The sequence below is a fragment of the Octodon degus genome, unplaced genomic scaffold (assembly GCF_000260255.1).
Source record: "Octodon degus isolate 3935 unplaced genomic scaffold, OctDeg1.0 scaffold00076, whole genome shotgun sequence".
Lineage (NCBI taxonomy): Eukaryota > Metazoa > Chordata > Mammalia > Rodentia > Octodontidae > Octodon > Octodon degus.
This window is the reverse complement of record NW_004524652.1, coordinates 1,016,031-1,043,332: the sequence shown is the minus strand read 5'-3', so window position 1 is coordinate 1,043,332 and position 27,302 is coordinate 1,016,031. Positions and strand designations below refer to the sequence as shown.

At 52.4% G+C, this 27,302-nt stretch overlaps 1 protein-coding gene and 1 non-coding gene across 8 annotated transcripts in view; both read left to right on the top strand.

Annotated features, from left to right (window-relative positions):
• Sfswap (splicing factor SWAP) overlaps window positions 1–27,302 on the top strand; it is a 65,294-nt gene that overhangs the window by 9,504 nt on the left and 28,488 nt on the right. For all 7 annotated transcript variants that reach the window (XM_023720507.1, XM_004635850.2, XM_004635849.2 and 4 more), the window contains 8 exons: window positions 512–597; window positions 5,473–5,698; window positions 6,745–6,857; window positions 7,672–7,807; window positions 22,587–22,827; window positions 23,631–23,762; window positions 24,342–24,435; window positions 25,091–25,262. In XM_023720507.1, coding sequence (XP_023576275.1) covers window positions 512–597; window positions 5,473–5,698; window positions 6,745–6,857; window positions 7,672–7,807; window positions 22,587–22,827; window positions 23,631–23,762; window positions 24,342–24,435; window positions 25,091–25,262 — 1,200 coding nt within the window. The remainder of the gene's footprint in view (window positions 1–511; window positions 598–5,472; window positions 5,699–6,744; window positions 6,858–7,671; window positions 7,808–22,586; window positions 22,828–23,630; window positions 23,763–24,341; window positions 24,436–25,090; window positions 25,263–27,302) is intronic.
• On the top strand, window positions 6,315–6,388 carry LOC111818004. Its single transcript, XR_002822086.1, has one exon. It is a non-coding gene; the product is annotated as a small nucleolar RNA SNORD96 family (small nucleolar RNA).

The window sequence follows — 27,302 nt, the reverse complement described above, 5'->3', positions numbered from 1 at the left end:
GTTAAATATAGTACTTTGTTTAGTACACAGACAAGTATTTGTTGAATGAATCATTACTGGAGACAGAAATGGCAATGTAAATCAACTTCTCTATGAAAAGAGACTAGCTTCAAAGAACTGGTTACCTTGCATTATGCCACTCACAGCTGAGAAGCCACTGAACAGTTGGGGGTGTTGGTGCCATTGAGCCCCACTTGCGTGTTGGGCCTCTACCAGGCATGGCACATCCTGCCCCATGGAATTGTCACCTATCCCCTCCCACCTCTGGCCCTGCACCATATCTTGGGACACATACTGCACCAAACCCTGCAGCACACTCCTCCTCCTCTCTCTGGAATAGGAAGGTTTGCTCTGCTCTGGGGTGGGCTGAGCGGGAGAAAAAAGTATGTTCAGGAGGCAGAGAGAGGGAGGTGAGGAGCAGGAAAGCTGTCGCCACACTTCCTGATCATTGTCCACCTGTGATGCCTTCTTGCCCAGTTGTCAGTCTGAACTTTTTAATTCTTTTTTACAGAAAAAAATGAGGCTGAAAGTTTGGAAGAAAATGAGGAGCCTTTCATAGCCCCATTGGGACTGAACGTCCCCCCAGATGTGGAGCTGGTACGTAGCACCTTCATGAGCATTGTGCATCTTCATTGCTGCCAGTAGATCAGGCAGTATGGGGTATGCAAGCTGATGGGGAGAAGGTTGCACCCCACTGTTTGCTTGGAAGTAACGTGGCATTAAGCAGGTGCCTGACATGCTGGGTCTGTGTGGGCAGTCGTGGGTCCAGCCCTAGCTCACCTGGAGTGAATGGACTGTGTCGGAGCTGGTGGTGCCCGGGTGCACAGCTTGGTCCCATGCTCTGGTGTCTTCTAGTGTGGTTCTTGGGTGTTTAATCTCTACCTTCTGCCCTCTGGGCAGTGTCCCCTGCTGTGATTTGTCTCCAAGCCTGTGCAGGCTGCCTTCCAAGGAGGACAGCCAAGGTGAGGCCCCATGTGATCTCACCGTAGTCTCAGTTGCTAAGTTTAGGTCAGTTATGACAGGTGCCATGCAAACAGGTTTGGTTTGATTGGGTTTGGTTTGGTTTGTGAACATTTCTTGAGGGATTTCTCCTTTCCAGCCCTGGGTTAAGATACTTGTTAGTGCATCTTCTTATGTAATGCTGGCAACTTTATGACTTCAGCACCATTGTTTCCCTATTTTATAGGTGAGGAAATTATAACTTTTGAAGGTGACAAAATGTTGACCAGAGACAGGACAGCAGACTTGGGGTCTTAACTATCCTACCTGTTATTATACTTTATAGGACTTTGTCTTTTCTTTTTTCTTTCTTTCCTTTTTTTTTTTTTTTTTTTTTTTTTGAGACAAAAGCTCACTGTGCAGTCCAGGCTGGCCTTGAAGCAGAGCTGCTGTGCACAGATGCCTGACCTGGTGCTTACAGTAACCATCACTGTGTACTTGGCTGGCCTCCGGCTCTAGGTGATCCTCCTTCCTTAGGCTCCTGAATGTCAGGATTACAGGTGTGCACCACCATAGCTGGCTCTTACAGGGCTTTTGTATGCTTATTGGGGATATTTAAAATACCTTTATTATACATGCATGCCTATGAAGTGTTTCTCAAGTATTCATGCTCAGCAAAAAATATTTCCTGCAACATTTCCAAGCTAGACCTCAGTGCTGAGGCATGAGTATCCGGGTTGTGTGTGTCTGCTGTGCTGAGTCATTCGCAGGCGGCAGCCGCCATCCTCTCCAGGGCTGCTTGCTGCCTCTCCAGGTTATTCCAGTGTAACGTCCCCAGCCTTGCCGTCTCCCCTGCTTTTGGGGTGGTGAAGGCAAATGACAAGACAGCATTTCCCTGCTGTCTCTGCCCACACAGGAGATTGTTGAAATCATTCGCTCCATTTCTCATACTTGATGCTAAAACCTTCACGTGAGCTCGCCTCTCTGGAGCTTCACTCTGGGTAAAAGGAGTTTCAGGTGCCTACAAGTATAAATACAGAGGTGCAGTGGTTTTCCTGCTCCATTGTGTCCCTCTTAGCCCAAGGGCTGGCCGGAGCATCACTGAGTTGCTGGCAGGCTGTGGTGGACTGTGTGCAGGCACTGCTTCTTTGCTGACACTTCTTCTCATGTCTAGAGGAGGCCTTTGGGGCCTGTTTGGCTCTGGTCTACATCTTTGTTTCCTCTCTGTATGTGACCAGTGAGGGGGCAATGGTCCATCACGCCACCTCTTACCACACTGTCCACTCCTGGGGATGTGTGTGGATGTGTCAGCGGCTGCTGACTGCATGCTGGGCCCTGCTCAATGGCAAGGTGACCAGGCACTGCCCTGGACAGACTGCAGCAGGTCTTTTCAGGCTCTCAGGGTCTGAAGCCTGCATGTGAGAGCCTGAGCGTCCCATGTGAGACCCTGCCTGGCTCCTATGGCTTTGGTGCTTGACAACAGCTGGAGGTGGGGGTGGGGGGGTGGAGAATGCATCCCCCACATCCTGTCCTGCCCTCCTATCTCCTGAGACCTGCAGGTGGCATGTGGGGCTCCAAGCCTGTGCTGAGGAGTGATGTCTGCTGGTGCCAGTCACCTGCCTCCTGTCTGGTGTAGGTTTTACTTCTCTCAGCCCCGGGTCAGTTGTGGGCCCAGAAGCCATGCTGCTCAGCAGGCCTGTTAGAAAACACTGTAAGGCAAACTGCCTCAGGGACATAGAGAAGCTCAGTTGCTGCTGGATGCAGCATTTTGGATTGCTAGGTTAACTATCACGTGTGCGTTTTGCGCACATGCTGTGTGCCAGGCATCAAGCAGAGCTGCTGCGTCCAGATGTCTGACCTGGTGCTCACAGTAACAAAAGTGATACAGTTGCTACCCGGGATTCAGATGAGGTACAGTGAGGCTTAGAGAGGCTAGGAGGAGCTGCCCTGACTCAGGCAGGAGGAGTCAGCTGAGCAGCCAGCTCAGCCTTAAAGATCTGGTTGCACAGTGTAGGTGAGAGTGCTGTCATCACGGTGTAAGTGCCACACTGTGTGAGGGGTGGCAGGAGGAGGAAACTCAGGCCCCTGGGGAGGATCCTTCACCGTTGCCCAGCACCTCAGCCCTCTGGCTTGTGGTGTTTGTCTAGGTGCCCATCTCGTAACTGTGGGGCTCCTTCCCGGCAGGTTCCTGTGACTTGCCAGGTCCTGTCGGTCACCACTTTTCTGTGCCATCGCTTTCCGAAGCTTGCTTAGGAATTGTTTTACTGCTCCCAAGAGATTGGAATTTTCCCGTGTTTCCTGCCCCTACTACTGCTGCTTCTGTGATTTTGTTCCTGCATTTGGATTGTGAAGATCTAATGTTGGGCAAAGTGGGCATTTCGTGTTTCTTCCCCATTGGAGAAGGCCTGCCCAGCTGCTCCCCAGGGAGCTGGGCTCACTTTCCAGCTCCTCCCATGCTACACCTTCCAGGGGGTCCCCCACCTACCAGCCAGTCATCTGGCCACCTGCTCGACCTGGTTGAGTGCTGTGCTTGGCCATCGTGGGGTGGAGGTGGAAGGGTCGCCTGCTGGACCCGAGTCCAGAGTGTCCGTCTCTGTGGGCCTCCTGGCTGTTGGCTCTGCTCTCCCACTTCCCAGTCCTTGGCTGCCCACAGGGATGCACTTTGAGACACCCACCACTCCACACCACTCACTGCTTCAGCACGTGGGCCTTCTTACCTGCGGGCTTCTGTCAGGTGGTTTTGTACCTCATGCACAGGATGTGTTGAGTTTGTCAGCTGTTCTTTGGTGCTGAGATAGAGCCAACATGTATTGCACCCCTACAGCCCCTCTGCCTCTGTCTTTGAGATACCACTGTATAGTGGGAACAATCCTGGTACTTACTCTCAGGTAGAAAATAATGTGTCTAAATCTGCATAATACATGGAAAAGAATGTTTTTGTTCAAGCCAGATATTTTTTTCATATGCTATTAATCTGATAGCAGATCTTGAACTGTTCATTAAGGTGCTTTTGAGTTTCAGCCATTGTGGTTAGGATAGTACTTTTTTTTAAAAATGTATTTAGTACAGGGTCTACAGTGTTTCACTACGTAGCTCGGACTCAGTGATCCTCCTGTTTTCAGCCTTCTAGGAGTTGGGACTACAGGCGTGTGCCAACACACCCAGTCTCAATCACTATCTCAGCATGCCAGGGATTGAACCCCAGGGGTGGGGCCGGCATGGCATGCCAGGGATTGAACCCCAGCTCCTACACTCTGCCCAAGCAGGCGCTTTAGTCCCCTGAGGTCTCAGGCTGGCCCTAGGATATGTACGACATTAATGGGCCTACTTTTTCCATATATCATACCCAGAGCTGGTTTGGTGAGTAGCCTATTTTCTCTGAAGGATCATTATTCTAAAGGGATCCTTAGTCATTGCTGTGTTTATGGAACTATGCCATTGTTTTTTCAGAAGGAATCCTCCTGTTTAGCTAAAGCCAGTGAAAATATGCATCAGATGCCTATTGCAGTGCACAATGACTTTTTAACAGACTAATTTATTTGGGGATCTAAATAAGTTTAATTATAGACATTTATCCTTTTTAAATGTGAAGAACATTATTAATTCTGAAATTAAATTTTGAAAGTAAGTCATTTGTATTTTATGAAGGATGAGACCCTGAAACTACAGTGAGCATGTTGAATTGTTAACTGCCCATGTTTAATGAGAATAATTCCCAGTTTTATTTTCATGTAATTTCCTAGTGTGAATCTCTTTGTTATTGAAAGTATTTGAGAGATGTAGCATCTGGCTTCTGGTCTGGCACGGTCTCTGCACAGGTAGGACATGGCCAGCACGTGACATGGTAGGCAAGACTCAGCAAGTGAGGACAGCGGCGTGGTGCTGGTGGGAAACGGGACAGAAGGCAAGGAAAGGGCCCGCCACCTGCACGTGCCCAGCCCTGTCCTGCTCTAGGCAGGGCACCCAGGCGGCCCTAGTCTGGGACTCTGGTTTAAGTTGACGGCACAACTTAAACCTGCGTCTTGCAGGCACTTGAAGATGGTGAGGTGCAGAAGAGTCTTGGCATGAGCTTGGGGTTTCCCCTCCCAGAGCTTGGTTGGAAGGAGGGACCTCCACAACAGGAAAGCTGTGTGGCTGCCAAGGAAGGAAAGAGGCAAGAGGGAGTCTTCCATCTTTGAGGAGTGTTGAAACGTGTGTCTCGCCCTTTGGGAAAGTGTGTGTGTAGGTAAAAGGTTTGAGTGCATCTTCTGAGTCAGGACCCTTCCTAAGAGTCACCCCACCACAGTAACCAGGTAGCTTAGAAACATGTTGATGTAGTACAGAAAAGCCTCACTCCGGTGGGTCTCTGCAGAGGTGGGTGACCCATGTCCTGGGCGTGTCTCCCCATCAGTACTGGCAAGGTTCGGATGCATTGTCATCATGTCTAGGTCAGGCTCTTCCCTCATTTGGGTGGATGGTGAAACCAAGTCTGCGCCCATCGTAGTTAGATCAGAGGAGGACAGGTCAGTAACACTGGTGTGTGTTTTCTCATAGCCACCTACTGCCAAGATGCACGCCATCATCGAGCGCACAGCCAACTTTGTGTGCAAGCAGGGAGCACAGTTTGAAATAATGCTGAAAGCGAAGCAGGCCCGGAACTCTCAGTTTGACTTCCTACGCTTTGATCACTACCTCAACCCTTACTACAAGTTCATCCAGAAGGCTATGAAGGAAGGACGGTATACCGTGTTGGCTGAAAACAAGAGTGAAGAGAAAAAAAGTGCGTGGGCCTGCTTCTTGGTTCGGTGTGGAGCCTGTCGGGCTGTGGTACTTGGGGAGAATCATTTGGGAAGAATGGAGGGATACCACCTCAGATCTAGGCTGGAGGCTTTGTGCAGAGTCCTGCTGCTGAGGCGTGGCCAGCAGTCCTGCTGGAGCACCTGTAGTAGATTCTTAGCTGATGTATTTTAAATGTAGGTGTAGTAAAATTAACTCTTAACCCCACCCAAACAGAACTGTCCAGGTAGGAAAGTTTTTCTCTTGCTTGGCTTGCTTAATGTTCTGTAGAGAAAATGGTGAGTTTCGCACTTTGTCGGATTGTTTGCCAGTGCGAGGGCTTGTACACAGGGTCTGGGAAATGAGCTGGCTGTGTTGTTAGTGGGCTTCTGTCGAGGGCAGGTGTGTCTCTCCTGAGTGGCATCTAGGGGCAAGCCTCCCCATGTGTCTTTCAGACTCCTGTTCTTGGCTGAAAACACATCTTAAGACAGTTACATGAATAAATCCCCTCATTGCTGATCACATCTTCTGCAGTCTTGTCCTGATTTTTTTTTTTTTCCTGTTGGTGCTACTTGACATTTCATGATTCAGTGAGATTTTGCTTTTTAATAAATGAAAGCCACCTGGTGATGACAGATGACATTGTCAGCCAATCCCCACAAGGGAATGAGGACATGTCCTGCAATTCTGAGTGAAAAAAAAAAAAAAAAATGACAGCCAGAGCTCTTACAGCACCCCAGACTTGTCAGAGCTCAGCAGGCTGTGACATGGGCAGTGGTGAGGGCCAGCTCTCTTCCCGCCTGGCTCTCCTCCGAGCCACTTAGGTGACTGGGGAGTGTGCTCCATGGGTGTGTACACGCAGAGCACCAAAATGACCTTGACCAGCTCTGCCCTGGACGGCTGCTAAGAGTGTGTGCACAGCACGTTAGGACTGTTGTCACCTTCTACCAACACGTATCTCAAAAGTTACTTGCACATACATGTGGAGGACAGTGTGGTGGTCCATGTGTACAGTGACAAGAAAATAGTGAAATGTGCTTTCTGTTTCAGAGTCAGGAACAAACTCTGACAATGAGGATGAGGATGAGGAGGAAGATGGTAGTTACCTGCACCCATCTCTCTTTGCCTCCAAGAAGAGCAGCCGGCTTGAGGAGCTTATGAAGGTACTATCTCGGCATTGAGCTGCAGTGTTCTTCACAACAACAGTGCTGTCCCCAGCCTGCCTTTTGTGATGTGTAAAAAAGCAGAGGCCCGCCGTTCGTGGTTGTCACAGAGATCAAGCCATGTGCGCCCTGAGCTCGTCTGGGCCAGCTGAGCACTTGCCTGTGGCGAGGCAAGACTCCCGCCTGTGGGGGAGCAGGCAGTAGCTCTGGGATGCAAGGCTTGCTCCAGGAACGAATGGGGGGCGACACTCTGCACATGGGTGGCTCTGACTGAGGTGACATATCCAGGTGATAAAGGGACACAGAGCCTCCGAGGCAGATCAGAGTGATCCCAGACCTCTCTTCCCTGTTTGGGGGTCAGTAACACGGGAGTGTCAGTTTAGGCTTGGACAGGCAGCTATCAGGCAGACATCCTTGCAAGAGAGTGCCTTGTCCAGGCTGTGGTTCTGGTCCAGTCTCTTGGGTCATTATTGCTGTTCTGGAGCTTGAACCCTGAGCCTTGCACCTTTCTGTATCCCTGCCCTCCTTGTACCTTTTATTTCTGAAACACGGTCTAGGTTTCTGCTTTGCCTGCATGGGCTCGCTTGTCTGAGACAAGTGCATATGACTCCTTCCTCTATCTTGCTGTAGGTGACTCCCCTTTGGCACTGGCTGCTGTCATTCTCTGTGTGTGTGTTTGTGTGTGTACGTGTACGTGTACAGTTACGATTTTCTTACATTACGTATGCTACACTGTACTGTTGAGTTGAGCCCTTTTTTTCATGTTCACACATAAAACATGCTAGACAAAGGGCCCTTTGTCTTTCTGTCCTAGCCCTTGAAGGTGGTGGATCCAGATCACCCCCTGGCAGCCCTGGTGCGTAAAGCACAAGCTGACAGCTCTGCCCCCCCCACGCACACTGCAGATGGTACGCCCACACAGCCCTCCCAGGTGGAGTACGCGACAGACTGTGAGTACTTGCTGCGTTCATCCTGTCGTGCCCAGCTGCAGCACTCTTGCACGTGGCTGCATCCAGGAGGGAGGGGCCTTAGGCCGCCCCACATCCAGCATGGACTCTACCAGGAAAGAAGAAGAGCAAGGCCCAGGGCATAAAGCAGGAGCTGGCTCGTCCTGCCCCTTTAAGGCTTTCCCAAGGGTCATCCTGTGACACCTTTTAAATCCTGATTGGCTGGATTAGTGTGACGTGGTCATCCCTCACTGTAGTTTAGGCTGGGAAGTGAATGCAACACTTGGACACATTGCTGCCCTGAACAAGATCAAGTTTTGGGTTCAGACCAGGGAGAACAGATGTTGCGTAGGTGACTGGTATTGTCTGTACTGTACACGGTTTTGTGATAAACGTTGTAGCAGGAGACTGGTGTCGACATGCAGGATTCAGTAGACGTGTTGTCTGTGCTGTGAACAGGTTTATAATAGCATTGTGAAGCCACGCTACTGTTGACGTGTAGAATTGGGCCAACAGACTTCTGCTAAGAAGAATGGAAAGAATGGGTGCTGGGTCCACTTAGCACCGTCTGCCCTAGCTGCTCTCCTTACAGCTGTGTGCAGCACCCTCTGTCCACAGGAGGGTTGGCTTCAGGACGCCAGCAGCTGCCACAGCCTTCAGGTTTCTCCCCCTGCAGACTAAAAATCCTGCCAGAGAACACGACACCTAGCACAGAGCTGATGACACTGGAGTAGTCCTTATACCGTGTCCTTTGCGGAATAACAAGGAAGAAAGCATCAGCGTGCTTCTCCCCACATGCTTTCCCTGAGCTCGTTTGTACCCATGGAGTGGGACCTGAGGACTGCCAGCTGCAGTGCGCACTGCCAAGTCGCACTTCCAGTCCTTGCTGATTGCTGCTACCGTTTTAATGACGTGAACACGGTTCCTGAAAGCTGGAACGAGTGCTCCGGCCTCTTCCAGTTAGGTGTGGAGCTTGCTGGGCAGAAGCCGCTCCCTTGGAGCAAGAGCCGGAGCTGGGCCGCTTGTCAGTTGCCCGTGTGCTGACCCAGCCCTGAGTGGCTGGCTGCCGAGACGGCTGGTGCCCCTCTCTGGATCAGCTCCGCTAAACATGGCAGCTGCTTTTTGCCTCCTGCTAGCACCAGCACGCTGGTATCGTTTTGCTAAATTGATGTTCTCAGACTGTGAAGATTACTTACTTAAGTGAACTTTCTGCATGTGTCCCCGAAAAACTCAGAGAAAGTTTCATTTCTTTAAACATCAAGTGAAATCTCCCAAGCACTGCAGTGAGACAAATCTGAGCTATAGGGTTGAGTCATGCTAAGTCCTGTGGTCCCTGTCAATGGCAGTGTCACGCAGACCTTTGTCCTCACCCTCAGGTGTTCTGGAGATGGTTGCTGGCGCCCAGCCACACAGGGTAGATTGCAGGAGGGCCCTTCTTTGGCAGCCCATGGGAGGCTCACACACGACCACACCAACAGTGCCCAGAGTTCTGTGTGGCCATACTCAGTACAGCCCAGCACGGAGGGACATGTCACCTCCCCGCCTGCTGCCCTTGTCCAGTGTGTCATGGACTTGTGCGCGTCAGATACAATGTGGTCGCATGTCCACAGTGGTGCTGCTGCAGAGAAGAGTAGAAATTGAGGGGCACAGTTAGACACGGTTTGGTGATAGTGTGGCCTGTGGCTGCGTAGGATGGTGGCAGTTGGCCAGGAGTGGCCGCTCTGACATGACATACATGATAGGATGGTGGAGCTGGCCGAATTGAGCTGGGGTTGTGCAGGGTGTCAGAGGGTTGGGCGGAGTCCAGACGTTACATGACAGGACTCTGGTGCTGGCCCACACAGCTCTGGCTGCCGCCGCCTCCTGCTCCGCCGCCAGCTCCTCCTCTTCCCCCTCCTCCGCCTCCTCCTCCTCCCCACTTCTGTCTTGCATGTGCAGAAGAACAGGGTGTCAGGTGGGACTGACGTGAGTCTGTAGGCTCCAGACATCTCCTGTGTCGGCCTGAAGGAACACCAGGAGCCCCTTCTGCTCGTTCTGAGTACTTTCTGAAGGTCACCACCACAGCTCTCCAGGGGCCCAGCAGGTCCAAGGTGTGACAGGAGGCTTGATTGCAGTTTCCCAGGAGAGCTAGAGCTGAACTTGGGGGTCTGAATGACGGTAAAACCTCAAAGAATTCAGGAGACACCTGTGCTGAGGTGCAGGTCCGCCCAGCTGTCATGGGCTAAGGCGTTTGTCTCACAGTGGTCTGAAGGGTGTGTCCCTGGGCTTCAGCTGCAGCACACCTGCCATCTCCAGGTGCTGCCTTCCTGTGTACCATTGCTTTCTGCTGCTACCTGGCTGTCTTCTTTTGGTGTCATGTAGTTCTCTGAGCTGCTCTGTCCCTGATGGCCTAGTAGGTCTGCAGTGAAACACCCAAGGAATAGGGAATCCTCTCTGGCAGGCTGTCAGCCAGGTGGCGACACGGTAAGTTATATGTGACAAGAGCCTGTAATCCCAGACTGTGGAATGCAGTTGCTCTGCAGCCGGTGGTTGATGGAGCATGTGTGGGTATGCAGCTCCGTAAAAGTGGTGGTGGCTTTGCTTTAGCTTCTGGTGCTAAGCTCTCCTAATACGGTTGCCAGTGAGAGTTAAGTTGCATTGACAGCAGCAAGTAAGAGAACCACCCAGAGCACCCCGGGCTCAGTCACCTCTGCAAGACAGCAGTGTGGTTGGCTCCTCCGCGAGGTCTCATTTTGTGAGTGTTCATGAGGGCACATTGCTGTTCCACTGTTGGAGGTCATAGGCCGAATCTAGCTGTGGGCTTTGGAACGCTCTGCACTGAGGACGGGCAGCCAGGACTTGGCCTCTTGCATCGAGGCATCTGTGGATTCTGCCAGGACCCTGCTCCTACTGGCATGAAAGGATTCTGCTGCCGTGACCAGCAACAGCAAGGTGTGTGCAGGTGGAAAGGCCAGGGTACAGAGAGCAGGGCAGGTGTGGCACTCCACGCTGGCTTTCTCTCCTTGTGGCTGTTGCATTGTTGCTGAGGGTCTTGTGCAGAATCTCACTTGTGGCGCTGTCAGGTGTCAGTTTGCATTCTTTGGGCAAACACAGCCTTCCTGTCTCCTAGAACACTGGCTTTGTACACAAGAGGAGTAATATTTACAGGCAGTGAAGTAGCTTTCTGTGGTGCACTTGTTTTGTGAGTTTTCACCTGGCAAAATACTTCAGAACGTTATTAGGAAGAAAGCTATGTTGAAAATTCCTTAAGTTAGCGATCACTTTGGAAGACTTGCCTGAGCAGAGCCCTAGGCTCAGGCTCAGGTAGGGTCAAGACCCTGGAAAGCCCCGGTCAGCCTCCCAAGAACAGGGTGCTGTGCACAGTAGACACGGCTAACGACACAAAGCAGGTGTCCAGGGTGGAGCTGTGCATATGTGGCCAGGGCAGGGTCTCTCTGGGTTGGAGGTGACACCTGTCGTCAGACTATTCAGGAATGTGTCTAAGTCCATCTGTGCATCTTGTGCCCACTTCTGACCTGTGGAGCTACGAGGGGGCTTCGATAGCGTCAGGGTTTCCCATCCAGCTGTGCAGGAGTAGCGTGTGCCATAAAGCTGAGCCAGGCCTTCATGCTGCCCCTTCAGAGTCATGTGAGGCATCCCCTGCCTGGGTGGAGCAGCCAGAGGCAGGTCAGCCTGGGTGTGTGGGGCGGCTTGCGGTGGTGCCACTGTCCTGTGCTGCCTGGACAGAGCAGGGGGTAGCCTGCCACACGCCTGCAGCAGGCCATGGTATCCCCCAGGGGGAAAGGTCAGGGTCTTGACCAGCTGACTGGTGGCCCAGCAGGGGTGGCCTGAGCTGTGCAGACCTCATGCGCTAGGGCCTGGCCTTCTGGATGAAGCAAGACCCCAGCCACACACACAGAGGCTTGACCCCACTGTTACCACATCTAGGACCTGATCTGGTCCAGGACCAGGACTAGCACCTGGCACAAGTGGCTAGATGTGGCCCTTCACAGGACTGTGCTTTGCCCCTGGGACTTAGAATTCAGACTTTGTGTCCTCATCAAGTGAAGAATGGGCTCCTTGGCTGCCAAGACCCTGTCCCAGAGGACTTTAAAATGAACGTGCAGGGGGATGAGAAGGATGCTGTCTAGAGAGCGCTGTCTTAAGGGGGGTCGCGATGACCCCAGATGTCCTCCTCGCTGGGCTGGCCCGTGGCGTGCTGCCATGCAGATATGTGCTGTGGAGTGCAGTGCACAGCGTGTTCTGCAGCTGTTGGTCTCTCTGGGCACTATGCACCCCAGGGGCAGCGAGTGTCACAAGGGTAAAGGCCACATCTCTCCTGGTGGGCAGGCTGCCCTCACCTTCCACAGGACATGGTTTTGTGGGAGCCGTGAGTGTGTAAGGTGTTTCTCTGTGTTCATACTTGTTAAGTACACTCACCCCAGAAAGCAGACATGTGCTGTCACCAACAGATGGGGGACAACTAGGCAATGAGGCCTACACCAAAGCAGGGACATCAGAAGGGCATGGCGAGCACTGTCTGGGAAGACAACACTCCTACTGAAGCCCCACAGCCAGCTATGCTCACCCCTCACCCCACCCCGGCCACCAGCAGAGGCAGGTGCCTTGGCCTTGTGCCTGGACAGAGCAAGAGGGGAGCCTACCACACACCTGCAGTGGCCCATGGTATTCCATAGAAAGATGGGGGTGCAGGGGAGGCAAACAGGACTTTCCTGGCTGAACGCAGTGAAAGGAACTTGGGTGCTGGCAGGAAGAGAAAACAAGGAAGCTGTAGAAAAGCTTGGAGAGGAAACTAGGAGCTCTTGCACATGACAGCTCTTGCACAGCCTCAGGAAGCTCCAGGCATGGACCTTCCCTATGGGCCTCAGTTTCCTCCTCATAAAGTTAGCATATTAGTGTGTCATGTCCTAGTAGAACACTGACAGTCTGTGCCACATCCTGGGACCTTTAAAGGTCCCTTGTTGGTAAGAGCCATTGAAACCTGGGGTGGATACCTGCATGGCCTGTTTTATCTTAAAAATGTTGTGAGTCAGAATGTGAAAATACTAAGAAGCGTGATAACGGATAAAATGCCCTGGATTAACGCCAGAGAGTAGAACCTGATGTTACTGTGGAAGTGCTTTAACCCAGCAGATAGGTGGCCAGGGCAGGCCTGGGGGTGCTGGTGGGGCTTACAACCCTGTGTGCCACAGGAAGGTGCTGCCCCTCCACACGTGGCCCACGCGTACACTCGCTGCACAGCCTACCTGTGGTCTGTCCAGAGGTGAATCCAGAGCGCCCTTCTGCCAGGACGCTGGGTTGGAAGCACTTCTGTTCCAAGACCTTGACAGCGGTTTCTCCCTTTTGTACTTGCACCACACCTGTTTTGAAGCTTTGAGTTTTTTATCCACGTCTTGCAATGCATTCAGCTTTATATCCATAGAAACAGTAATTCTTTTCTCACTCAAGCTGTGTTTGCGTACACTTTAATTAAATACCTAAGTTCAGTAAACTTTGTTGGAAAAAAGTAGGGGAAGAGAAAACCTGCATTGCTAAAAGTAGAAGTCCCTGCCTTCTAGAGAGGAGCTGCTCTCCTTGACACTTGCCCAGGCAGCTGCTGCCTGGTGAGGTAGAGCCTCCAACCCATCTGGGGAGCCCTGCCCCCTGGAGGGGAGGCACCAGCGAGTGAGCACCGGGTGGCCAGATCCCCTGGAGCAGCAGTGGTGAACCTTTCAGAGCGTTCAGTCGCAGCAGACAGTTGCAGGCGTGTGCCGCAGGTTTACCACTCCTGCCGTAGACCTTCCCACGTATTGACAGCAGTCACTTCTAAGTGGAAGCGCCAGATGTAGAAAATCTTAGGAAGAGGACACTTCAGGAGAAAGATGTATTTTTTTGTTGGTTTGTTGAGCCAAAGACTTGCTATGTAGTCCAGACTGGCCGCCTCTTGTGACCTTCCTGCCAAGTGCCGGGATTACTGGTTTGCACTACAATGATTAGCAGGAACCCTTCGTTTGTTTTTTGTCTTTTTGAGACAGGGTTTCACTGTGCAGTTTGGGCTGGCCTTGAGCTCATTTTGTAGCCCCGACTGGCTTCTAACTCGCAGTGATCCTCCTGCCTCAGCCTCCTGAGTGCTAGGATTACAGGTGTCCACCACCACATCTGACTAATGCTGTTTTAAGCTGTGAGTTGGCACTGTTACGCAGTCAGCTGAGGAGATAAAATTGTTGAGAATACAGGGGAAACAGTCCTTAGTCTCCTGTCAGCAAGAGCACACATGTGTGAGGAAGTCTGTAGAGAGAAGTAGGCACTAGGCCAGAGGGATGTGATTTCATAGACAAAGGTTTGGGTGTCAGCAGTGGAGACTAAAGATGCAGGCAGCCGTGACACCTTCAGCCATCGCTGAAGCGGCACCCCAGTCCCCAGCGGGCTGCAGACGTGTGTACAGGTGGCTGTTTGTGGGTGGATACAGCTGTGAGGACAGCTTGCAGCGGTGGCGGTGGCAGCGGACTGAGGTGGCCTGTGCTCCAGGAGCTGCCCTGGGGGGGCCAGCCTGTGTGGGCCTGGGAGGTGGGCCTGTGGGCGGCCAGTGCCATAGCAGCTACAGCATGGGGTTGGCATGTGTGCTGCCCGGCTTCCCCACGGTGCTGTTTACCAGCATCTCAGAGCCATGTGGTGCTTATTTTGAGACTAAACCAGCATCCTGAGTTCATTCTTTACAATTCTGTCAGTTTAGTGTGGCTCAGCAGCCTGGGCGGCCTGAGCCTGAGCCCTTCTGCCCTGGGTGAGTGGGCAGGACCGTCCTGCCCACTCCGGGTCTGTCGTGTGTAACCAGCTCCTGGGGCATACACCGGTACTGGCATTTACTTTCTACTGATGGAGGTTTTTTTAGATTTTGGAAACCTGGGAAAAGACCTGGTTATTTTAAAACAATTTTTGTAAAAGCTGTTTAAATACAGATGTGTAAAAGTGTCTAATAGTGAACTGTTTTTATGCTTTTCATTTTTGGTTGTTATTTAGTTGTCTTCTGCTATAAGTGAAAATAGTTGGGCAAGAGGCAGTAATACTGAAAAACTCATCACTGTGCACCCAAACCTGTTTTTGTGATGTTGTAATGCTTACTTAAAAACCTCTATCAAAAGGCCAGCCAAATAGCAGATCTAAGTGCCTGCAAGCAGGCACAGGAGCCAGGGGTTCGATCCCCAGGCCTGCCATGCCGGCCCCACCCCCCGGGGCATGGTGGTACACGTCTGTAATCCTAGCTTACAGGATTTGGGAGGCTGTGAACAGGCAGATCACTACGAGTCTGATCTAATAATGAGACCCTAAACACCCTGTAGACCCTTCCCTAAAATACAAAAAAAAGAAAAAAACTATCAATTTTCCAAAATCATTTTCTTATAAGTTAGATGGAAGAAAGTGCATGGGCTCCCTTCAGCATTAGGGACTGAGGGCACAAGGAGCCTCCTGCTTCAGCCTGCAGTGTCTTGATGATCCTGTCTTTTGAGTGTTTGTGTTAGAAGGGAAGTTAGCTCATTTTTCTTGAGCTCAACAGAAGAAGCTCTCATCCAGAACCACAGTGAAGTGATTGCTGAACTGCAGGTAGATGTTCCCTTTGTCATAACTCAAGATTTAAATTCTCCCGGTGCTCAGGTGGCTGAGGCAAGAGGATCAAGATTTTGAGGGCAGCCTCGGCTACACGGGAAACTATCTCCAGAAAAGACTGAATTCTGAGAGATCCCTTTATAATCCAAAAGCATCAGCGGTCCTGATTGTATATTTGTTTCCACATTGGACATTTTTACCTTTGACACAGTTTGCGTGAAGCTAGAGCAACTTGGTCTCCACAAAATGCTTTCCCCTGGCTCCTCCTGGCTCTTAGTTCTTGTGTGTTCCTGGATGAGGTGTGTCCTGCTCTAGGCCAAGTCCCTCTTTCCTTCATCCCGTGTGGGCTGTTGGCACGCAGAGGGCTCTGGCCCAGTCCTCATGCACAAGGGACAGCCCGTTGGGGAGTGACCCCTGTCCCGGAGCGTAACCCCAGACTGGCTGCCATCTGTGGGCCTGCTGGCATCCATTGCCTTCATGGGGGAAGTGCACCCTCAGAGATCTTTCCAGAGAGCTTCGCCCCTCTGTTCTCTTGGGCAGTGGCCGGGACCTCTGAGCCCAACCCGGGGAGAGGCCCCTCAGGCCTCCGGGGCTACTCCCGCTCCAGGTGCTGGCTGACGCAGAGTAACCTGTTCCACTTGCTGCCATCTCTGGCACCAGCCTGGTCAGTTGTGTGTGCCATGTGGGTGACCTCTTGATGTCTGACTTCCCTTGGTTGTGTGACAGTGTCCTTGGGTTCTCCATTGTCTCTCAGCCCCATGGCATTCTGCAGAGTCCTGTGTAGATCAGGCTATGAGTCAGATGGCCCCGAGTGAAGGCAGCCTGACTACAGAAGACTGTAAGCTTGTGTGTGGGTGCTGGAGTTTGGACTTAGTGTTATTTCTGCACCATGAAAGAATGCTTTGTGTGATCTGTTTACCAGCTGCTTGAAAATGTAAGTCATTCCAGGGTCATGGGCCACAGACAGGCTGGCCACAGGCCACTGTGGGCCCTGCACAGTGCTGCCCCCCCTTCCGGTTGCTTGGCCTTCTTGAGTGCTCATCTGGCTCCCGACCTTCTAGCTCAGCTGCAGCCGGGAGCGTGCAGGGCACTGTGGTTGTTTCCCTCCCAGGCCGCTGCAGCAGCCCTGCAGCCAGCCATTCTTCTGGACCTGCTTGCCCTCTGGAAGACCCCCCTAAGGATGCTTGTGTGGGGTCCTGAAAATGTCCCAGTCAGATCACAGGGAGATAACTCTGCCTGTCTGGAGAAGCTCGTGTGTGTGTGTGTGTGTGTGTGTGTGTGTGGGAAGGGCCTACAGGGTGTTCAGGGTCTCACTACTACCTCCGGACTCATAGTGACCTGCCTGTTACAGCCGCCATCACACCCGATCTCAATTGGGTCTTGGTACCCCTGGGGGGCAGGCAGGCAGGGCTGTCAGAAGCTTTTTTTGAATAACAAGTCTAAGGAACTTAGCATGGCAACAGAGCCTCAGAACTTTACTTGAGGGTCACTGATAAAGATGTAAAGTTGGTACAGAGGCTGACTTTTCTAGACAAAACCTTATTTTCCAAGAAGAGAGACCAAGCTATAGCCAGGACTCCACAGCAATGCTCTTATATCTGAAGCATGTGTGGGCAGCCCCTGTCCTCCCCATTGCAGCCTGCTGAGGTTGAAACAAGTCTTCTTTTGCTTAGAGGCTTTTTCAAAATGAATGGATTGTCTGAAGTCACAACAAAGCAGATGGCATTGTGTGGCTGCACATTAGCACTTGTTTTCTCAGATGCACTGTGACATGTGAGGGCCACTAGCAGCTCACTGGGGAGAGTTCTTTTTTGTAATGGGTAGTCTCTGTGCTCTAGCTCCATTGCAGACTGTGCAGTGTGGTGTAGCGCGAGCCGTGCGATACATTCTGGGCCTTGGGAAGGGCAGTCACTCCTCCTGCGCAGAAGCTGTGGACATACTGGGTCTGGGAAGGCGTACCAGTAGTCCTGCCCACTCTGGAGGTTGAAGCAGGAAGATCACAAATTCAGAGCCAACTTACTCACCTTGGTGCTGCCTGGTGATTTAGTGCGACCCTATCTCAGAATACAGGAAACTGAGCAAATTGTAAGGCAGAAGGATTGCCACAGAAAAATACAGTGTGGGAGGAGAAAGGTGTTCTGGCTTTGGGTTCAGTAGAAAGTCCTAAGGGTGCAGCCTCCACCCAGGGTTTGCCAGCTGCACCCACACAGTTCCTGTGGCTGCTTCGTGCTTCGGGCCAGGCTGGGTGCAGCACCTCTGCTGTGAGAAGAGTCCCCTCTCCATAGGGCACCTCTGCTACTGGAACACTAGAGCTAAGACTTAGTGTAGTCCTGATATTAGCTAAATATGGGCTTTGTTTCTCGTTTTAATCAGTGTCTATAAAGTAGCCTCACTTTCGCATTTCGGTGTACAAAGAAAAATATCTACTGTCTGCCTTTTCATGGGGGAAGATTGCCAACCCCTACTCTGACCCAAAATAAACGTTAGATGACTTCCAGAACCTAAATGGCCAGGTGTATGTAGCAACAGCGCCCTCGGGGTGTGCCGTTGGGGAGCATCACAGCTGTGCTCACACAGCCCTGGGGCCGTGGTGTCACGGAATAAGGGCTTTTGTTTGCGTGTGTTTTGTCTGAGACAGAGTCTAGTGTAGTTCAGGCTGGTCTTGAACTCACTATGTAGCCCAGGCCGCCCTAGAACTCAAGGGGACCCTCTTGCCTCAGCTTCCCAAGTGCCAATCATGTTTACAGTAAGACGGGAATTCTAGGGGGCCTGCCCCTCAGCTCAGTTCTTTAAGCGGCTGCTTCAACAAAGCAGTCAGGCTCAGGTTGCTGTGGTTCGAGCCCCACAACTCAAGCCAGCCAAACCTGCCCTGAAGGCATTCGGAGCAAAAAAAAAAAAAAAGACGGGAATTCTTGCAGCTCACAGCTGGGCAGCTTGCCTCACTAATGTTACGTGCATGACCACCCCAGGCATGGCTCTTCCTTCTCTACCACCAGTGGTTTAGCCAGCAGGAGTGTGTTTTCTCCACTCCTGCAGTCCTGCAGCCCCAGCAGGGTCTGCGCTGCTCATCAGCCCCTCCTGCACACGTGTAGGACCACTGGAGTCTGCATGCCAGGACATGCACAGCCCCTTGTGTGATGGTGGCCTGTGGAGAGCAGAGGTGACCCTACCTGCAGGCTCTCCACCATGGGACCCACGATCTGAAAAGACACACAGAAAGTTCCAGAAATAAATGGTTCTTAGGTTTTAATGATGATAGCTTTGCATATGCCACTGCTTCCCACTCATGATAGGAACTCATCGAGCGTGTATCCCATGGGTCCTTGCGGTCCACACCACCTGCCTGAGGTTACTTCATGTTATATCGGTCGCCACATCCCCGTGGTGGCGCCGCAGCAGTGTGTGCAGACAGCTCTCACCTGGGCAGTCCGTCTATCCTGGCCTGAGGTGACATTGTGTGGAGATATGTAGAGAGGGTGTCAGGGTATCCTGCTCTTGATCTGGGTTGGTCTGCTGCGCCTACTTTGTGAGCTGGACATGGTCTTAGCATGTCATCTAGGAAGGAACAGAGGTCTTCCTGAGGTCAGCGCCGGCACAGTATCAGTGCGATGAGGGCTGCTGTGGACCAGGCACTGTGCAGGTGGCGGTGGGGACAGAGGTGGAGTACAAGGATGCAGTGCTGCTGGTGTTGGGCACGGAGGCTGCTGTGCCGGCCGCCCTTCGAGGGGCACAAGGTAGAGCCATGCAGGCGCGGCTGTGGGATGAAGTGTCCAAGCTGACAGAGGCATGGACAGGGTCTGCACAGAGGGGAGGTATGGAGAAAACCCTGGATCCTGCTGGACACTGTCACCCTGAAATATGCAGAGTTGTCCGAATGGGGTGCTGTGCGGGCATCAGTATGCAGGCGCAGTTTGGCTGGGGACCAGAGTTCTACGGTCACTGGAGTAGATGGGAGATTTAAAGCCGTAGAACTCAGACAGGCTCCAGATGCGTGTGAGCCAGATGACTTAGAGACCCCGGAAGGGAGGCTGAAAGACGTGGCAGGGATAGGGACCTAGCTAGGGATTGGGGGAGGTGTCCCTGCCAGCGGGGACCTTCGCAAGACCCTGTCTCAAAGTAAATGATACAGTGAACTGGGGACTGAACTGCATAGTGAGACCCTGTCTCAAAAAAAAAAAATTTAAAAACAAAAACTGTGCTGGACTTGTGGCTCAGTATAAAGGCCCCGGGTTTAATCCCCTGTATTTTTTTTTTTTTTTTTTTTTTTTTTTTTTTTTTTTTTTTTTTTTTTTTTTTTTTTTTTTTTTTTTTTTGATAACAATAAAATTCTTCATAGGAAAATTTGCATGGGTTTAGGTACACAATTTCTGTACAAGTATAGGCAGACATCATCAGATTTGTACTATCACATACATATGTTATCTTTATGTAGTATTTCAAAGCTTGTAGACCAAAATGTTATTTTTTTTTCAATAATACGCTGCATACATTCTTCCCAGTGGTTAATTGCTGTACAAGATGCAGACCTGTGATCCTACTTACAAACACCATTAGAACAAATCATTCTATTCATTAAGAGAATGCAACTATATATGTATTTTTTTTTTAATGCTAAATTTTCCACCATAGAACTTAGAAAAGCTATGTTCTTCTTTCTTGTCTGTCTTTTAGAGACAGGGTCTTACTGTGCAATTCAGGCTGGCCTTGAGCTCACTTTGTAGCCCAGGCTGGTCTCAAACTTGCAGTGATCCTCCTGCCTCAGCTCCCAACTGCTGGGACCACCTGTGTTCATTCTTAACATGGACACAGGTTGCTTGTCTTCCTGAGCTGGCTCTCAGGAAGCAGATTTGCTCAGACCTTTAGCAGGAAGAAGGTGAGATAGGGGGCTTTGGGAGATCATCAGTGACTTCTCCACTGCTTGGGCAGGCAAGAGTGGCGCGGTGCTCCGTGTGGTGGGTGGTCAGCTGCCCCTCGGAGCCCACTGTACCGCAGCAGGCGCTGTGGACGTGTCCCCAGCTGCGCACTGCTTCTCAGGTGCACTCCTTAGAGGACATCGCCTTGTCTAACTAAGCCTGGCTCCAGCCAGGCACTTCCGAACCCCTGTTGTCCCAGCTGCTTGAGAGCCGTCCTAGAGCCCAGGTTTCCTGGCCAGCCTAGGCAACATAAGGACCCCCTGAGTGAAACAAGTCAGACACGAGCTCCAGTGTCGAGTGGCTCCTCTTATACGAGTCCTCTAAAAGCGTGCGGGTGTGTTCTTTTTAGCTATGATTCGGTTTCCCCTTCAGCAGTTAAAGTTCTTCTGAGATGTTTCTTTAGGAGGGGTGCTTTGTTTTGTTCTGTTTGTTTGGTTGGTTGGTTTGAGATAGGGTCTCACTATGTAGTACAGCCTGGCCTTGAACTCACTACATAGTGAAGGCTGGGCTGTGAACTCCAGCAATCCTCCCGCCTCACCCTCGAGTGCCAGGATCACAGGTGGGTGGCACCACACCTGGTGTGACTCCTGGTCACCTCTGCAGCCTATGATTGCAGCATGGGGGAGGGGGACACTACAGAAGTGAAGCGCAGCAGACTGTCTGGCGGTGGGCACAGCACAGTGTTGAAGTGGAGCTTTTCTGCTCCCACTCTCCGCCTTTCCTACGGCCCATCCAGGAGGCCCATCCTTCAGGTCTGGGCTTGTCTCATTTCACACATGGAGACAGCACGTGTCTTGCTGCAAGCTCTCATGCAGTTTGGATTGAACTTTCCCGTTTCCTCTAGAGCCTGGAGGTGAAGGATCCGAGGATGGAGTCCACACTACAGCACAGCTGGGTTGCTGTGGAGCCAGGCATTCCCATCATGGGTCTGTACTGCAACCCCAGGGCTTTGGAGGGAAAACATCCCGTTCACTTCCAGTTCCTGAATACAGCCTTAGGTTTTAGCTGTGTGCCAGGTAGTTAGTTGATTCTGAATTACAAGGAGTTTTGTTCTTAGGGCTGAGATGCCTTCTTACTGAGGCTACGGTTGGAATGTCCTGGGGTTTCTTAGGGTAGGTCACAGTGGGGTCATCCTCCCTGCTGAAGTGTGTCTAGAAGGTGTCCCCACCTTCCAGAGACACCTTCCTGCAGGGCCAGGGCCAGAGCCAGAGCTGCAGCCCTTCAGTGCCTTGGCTTTCTCTTCTGAAGAAATCTGTAGCCACTCGGTGGTTGCTGGGGAGTGAGTGGGAGCAGGAGCTCCACTGAGGACGCATGTTGTAGAGTGTCAGACCACCTCCTTTGCATGGTAAATGCCAGTGTGTGAGCCCTCAGGTTGCCTGGTCCAACACACTGCTCAGTGCTGGCTTAGAGAGGTGGAGTGTAGACCCGTGCTGCCCGCCCCATACAGGCCTGCAGTACTGCTGTGAGGGCGTGAACGAGTTAGGATGGCTGCTTTGTGTCTCCACCGTCTCTGTGACACTGAGCCGGAGAGTGGCAGCAGAGGGCTCCGAAGAGTTCTCAGTAACAGCAGTGTGTTAATGGGCCTATCAGATTTTCCTGCCTAGTATGCAGGATCACCCTGTTTGTTTCAGTGTTACTGTTTTCAAATGAACTGAGTTAAAATCAAAATATGGTTCTTTCATTGGAAAATCCTTTTGCTATCCCCAGAGAAGGAGAAATTAGACTCTGGAGCCAGACCCCTGCTGATCTACGATAGGATTACACATAGAAGTTCTTGTTATCTCCTGCAACCTGTTCTTGGTGCTGGTTTTGCCCATTTTCCAGAAAGAATGTCTAAATCTTCTGGAACTACTGACTGTTGGCCAGTGTTCTGGGACCTTTCAATGTTCACATTTGTATACAGAATACATAGACGTGTGTATTGCCACTGAGGAGAGGGGAAGGAGTGACAGCATCAGTGTGGCGGGTGCCGTGGCTTCTGTGGAATGGGAGGTTCCAGAGAAGATGGGACCCAGGCAGTACCCTCGCCTGCCGAGAGCCCAGGTCCTCTGAACCAGCTGTGTCTGAACAGGGCAACCAGTAGCTCACAGCCCTTCCCCTTGTACACCCTAAAGTGGGGACCAGGATCTTGCCAGGAAGTCCTGCAGCACTGGGACATCCTGTGGCCATTCCCTCTCTGCTCGGCCCTGGGTATCTGGGCACTGCTGGATGCTGCTGCACTGTGTCCTGCATGCATGTGGAGGGTCAGAAGTTCCTGACCTTGCTCAGCCACCCCGCTGTCCCTACAGCACCTGTGGCAGCCATGTACTACAGCTACTACATGCTGCCTGACGGCACCTATTGCCTGGCACCGCCACCCCCGGGGATCAATGTGGCCACCTACTACAGCACGCTGCCTGCTGGGGTGACCGTGTCCAGTTCCCCAGGAGTGACGACCACTGCTCCACCACCTCCTGGGACCACACCACCGCCACCTCCAAGCACCGCCGAGACCAGCAGTGGGGCAACCTCCACCACTACCACCACAAGGTACGTGCTCAGTCTGGGCCCCTGGGCCTAAACCGCCTCTGTCATTGGAGCTGTAGCATTTAGGTGCCCAAGCTTGAAGGCGAAATTGACAAACAAGGTTTTCAAGAAGCTGGGCATGTTGGCTCATGCCTGAGAGATGCCAGTTACTCGGAAAGCCAAGGCAGGATGGTCACAGGTTTGAGCTCAGTCAAGGCTATTTTAGCAAGACTTCATCTTGAAAAGATAGGGAACGTCTTTGGCATCAAGTCTGGCTACTTGGGAGCTGAGCCGCTCCTCACTGCCCCCCTGCACCTTCATTTCAGGGCTGCCCTCATCTGGCCCCTTGTGGGGGGAGGACATGATTGAGCCTGCAGTGGTCAGCACAGGACAGGGCTCATAAAGCAGGTACCTCTGAGCTCACAGGGTGCCCAGGATGCGCCCCAGGCTTTGTCGCTGAGGCTGCTGGGAAAGCCAACAAAACACCCAGCACCCTGCAGAAATGATCTTGCTGGTTGTACTGAGAACGCCGGGCAGAAAGAGTCGTGAGAGTCATGTTGGCTTCTCATGCGACAGACTCACCCTGGATTGTTCCCAAGAGGCAGGTCAGGGTGTGGAGACAGCCTGCACATGGCTGTCATAGTCTTTCTTTCGTCAAAGTCCATTGGCACCATTGGCAGTGATTCATTGCTCACGTTGCTGCTGGGGAGCCTGTTTGTTCAGAGCCTCCCCCAAGTGTCCTCTGATGCCATGAGGATCCCAGCCGCCAGCTCTGGGCTCTGTCCCTGCTGGGGACATGAGAAGGCTCACCACATTCCTCCCCACAGTGCACTTGGTCCCGTGGCTGCCATCATCCCCCCACCCCCAGACATTCAGCCTGTGATTGACAAGCTGGCGGAGTACGTTGCTCGGAATGGCCTTAAATTTGAGACCAGCGTTCGTGCCAAGAATGATCAGAGGTGAGAGCAAGTGTTTTATGCATGGGGCTGTGGGCCTGACTCTGGTGGGTCGCTTGAGTAGTATGCCTGCGGCCCTAGCATGTTGGCTAAATCTGATTTGGGGCTTTTGTTTCACTTCTTTAAAAATCTGGACGTGTAGCTGGACACAAAATCAAGCTCAGCCTGAGCAGCTTAGAGACTTAGTAAGACCTGTCTCAAAATAAAACAAGAAGGACCAGGGATGTAGCACAGTACAAAGGCCCTGGTTCAATCCCTAGTGAGAGGGGTAGGAGCGGGGAGGGAGGGAAGGAGGGAGGGGGAGAGAGAGGGGAGAGAGGCTTGCCTCGCAAGCACAAAGTCCTGCGTTCGATCCCTGGTACCACCAAAAAAAAAAATAAAAATAAAAAAGAGTTAAATCGTATTCTGTGCCTTTGGTAGTGAAGTGTGAATGTGAGCTGCGCCACATCAGACTCCATTCTACAGTCTCTCCTGGGCGTAGGTGGGGGATGAGGGCCCTGTGAGGCTGTGGGTAGCTGGTGTGTGCCCAGGGCGTGCCTTGGGACCCTCATCTTGTCTGCTGAGTGGCCTCTCCATTTGCAGGTTCGAGTTCCTCCAGCCGTGGCACCAGTACAACGCCTACTATGAGTTTAAAAAGCAGTTCTTCCTCCAGAAGGAAGGGGGCGACAGCACCCAGGTACATGACCAGCTGCCTGCAGAGTGGCCAGCCCTGTGCTCTTGGAGGCTGAAGGGCTTGTCTAGCTGGCACTGTCTGCCAAGTCTCTGGTGTGTGCTGGCCTGCCTTCCAGAAGCGACCTGCACTGGCTGCACTGAAATGTCCTCTTGGGGTTGCACTGTGTTGCTGATCACCTGCCCTGATTCTTCATGTGGTAGTAATCCTGGCTTCAGTTCTGTGTAACTCCTTTTCGACCAGGCTCAAGTACTGTGCTGTGGTCGCTGAATAAGTGTGCAGCGGACACGGCCTGTGTGCTGAGTGCCAGGGCTGCCAGGTGCCAGTGCAAGCCTGTGCCCTGGATACTGCTATGTGCCATGTCTGTGCAGCCCACCCTCCACCTTTGCTCTCCCTCTGTGTGACATAGGCTCTTGACATTCACTGCTAGTTACCTCAGAGAGCCGTGAAGCCTGCCTATCAGTTCCTTTCTCAGACTTTTATCTCCCTTTATGCAAACAAGAACATTGACCCCTTAGCAGGCACGGAGGTAAGTCAGGCTGCTGAGTGCTCTCGGTAGCCAGGCTCCCAAGGCCGGTTGGTGCCACGGGCAGTGCAGATGGCCCTTCTCTTCTCCTCCTGGTGTCCTGTGTGATGACGCGTGCACTTGATGTCTCTGCAGCCTGTATCTGCGCCAGAGGAGGCCCCTGCGGAAGCTGCTCCTGAGAAGCCCAGCGACACCGGCGAGGGTAGCCTGCCTGAGGATGCCGCCGAGATGGGGGGCAGAGGTGGGCCCAGTGGGAAGAAGGAGGCAGCGTCCAGTAAGAGTGCGGTGGACGGGAAGCTGGTCAAAGGTGAGGGCCACTGTGGCGGGGCACCCCTGGCGTGGGCGGGGCAGGCTGTCACACCTCCTCTGCTGTGGCGGGGGCGCAGCTCTGTTGCAAAGCCAGCTGTGAGCTGTGTTTGCTCAGCACCCTGTTCAGCAGTGTGATAGGAATATTTGTTTGTTTGTTTGTTTATAAAGTTTCATGAATGGTTTTGTCCCCAGCAGATCTGTGCCGCTGTGCATGTGTGGATGGAGGCACAGTGAAATTCAGTCTTCCCTCTCACAGGTCCCTTGAGCACCCCCAGCACACACTGCCTCAGGCTCAAGTTCACTCGCACCCTCACTTGGCACCCTGCTCTGTCCTGGGGGTGTATGTGGGCAGCCACTGCAGGAAGGGACAGGGAGCAGGTGGTCGTCTGTTGGCAAGAAGCGGGGCCATGCAGAAAAGGGAAAAAGGGTCGCAACCTGAGGGGAAGCGGCTCGTGACCAGGCCACACTGTGCAGAAGCACGCAGGGCAGGGTAGGCTCGTGAAGAGACTGAGGCAGAGGGGCTGGGAGGGAAGTGGTGGGGCCACAGTGCCTGCTTCACAGAGGAGCCTTTGTGGGGAACAAAGCTGTCACTGGCACTCGGTGTCCAGAATACTTCCTGAGCTCATGCATTGTCTCCTGCCCTTCCTGGCCACCTTTGTCTCTCAGGGAAGCAAACAAAAGGCATAGATCAGGTAGGGGTGGCAGCAGCCACCCCTGTAGAGACCACAGCTGAGCCACCATTCCATCAGTACAGTGGCTGTTGGACTTGGTTCACAGAGAGGGGAAGGACAGTTCAGAATTCAGTTCACTGACGCCATGGAGGCTCTGGGCGGGAGGCCAGGGCTTCTTTGTGGCCTCAGAGCTGAAGCTTGACAAAGAGCAGCTGCAGCCTACAGCCTGCCCCATCGCCAGGGCCCTGAACACATATTAGATACAGTTAATGGTAGTGTTCATCATGGGGAGTCTTTCCCTGAACATGGTCTGTCCTGCTGCTGCTTTCCCACTCCCCTACTCCTTTCAGCTCCTCTTTATTGACAAAAGCTTTACTTCTATTTTCTTGTCCCTTCTCTCCCCCTTGTTCTCTTCTGAACATTTTCTTCCCGTTTCCCAGTATCTGTGGTACATTTTGGTCCTTATTGCACTTCCAGTTTCTCATACCAGAGAAAACCCGCTAGGACACAGGCTCGGATACTTCCGAAGCATGTCTGGAGGGGCAGAAGGCATGTTCTCATTGGTAATTCATCTCTGTTCTCATAATCAAAAATACTGTGACGCTGGCCCAGCCTACATCTCCCATCTGCAGAAGACTGCTAAGAAAGAAACAGCCACGCTTAAAGGCAAGGGAAACACTGAAACCAGATGGGATGGGATGTAGCCTTAGTTTCCCAGAAATCTCAGAAGAAGAGGTGTGACTCAGGGAGGGTAGTGGCGGGCTGCTCTCCAGGGGCAGAGCGACTCTGGCACGCACCTGCCCACTGCAGCGGGCAGCTCTGCAGCAGGAGACCGTGGGGAGCACCCTGAGTGCTGGAGCAGAGAGCTCGGGCCGGGCAGCACTCCAGAACCTCAGCCAGCGCTGAGACAAGGTGAGGGTTGCATGTCAGAAATGAGCGCTGTCAGTGAGCTAAGCACCTGCTTAGGCAAGCTCAGGGTCCAGGGTTCGATTCCTGGCCCCACATGCCGCACCAGCCCTGCTCCCGTCTGTGCAGAGCCGGCCACCGAGTCCGGGCATCGTGGTGCACGTCTGTAATCCCAGCCCTGGGGAAGCTGAGAAAGGAGGATCACCGCAAGTCTGAGCTGCATAGTGAGATCCTGTACCAAATACATAAAAAGAATAAATAAATGAGCAATGCTGTAGGCACAGTGATGCGCACCTGTAACCCCAGCTTGTGGGGATCCTGACACAGAAGGACCCTGAGTTCAAGCCCAGTCTGGCACCTCATAAAAGGGCCATCCTGGAAGACTATATTGAAAGAAAAATACATAGCGGGTGCTGGACTTGGGAACCCAGGGAGGGCTGGTGCTGTACCTCAGTGGTGGA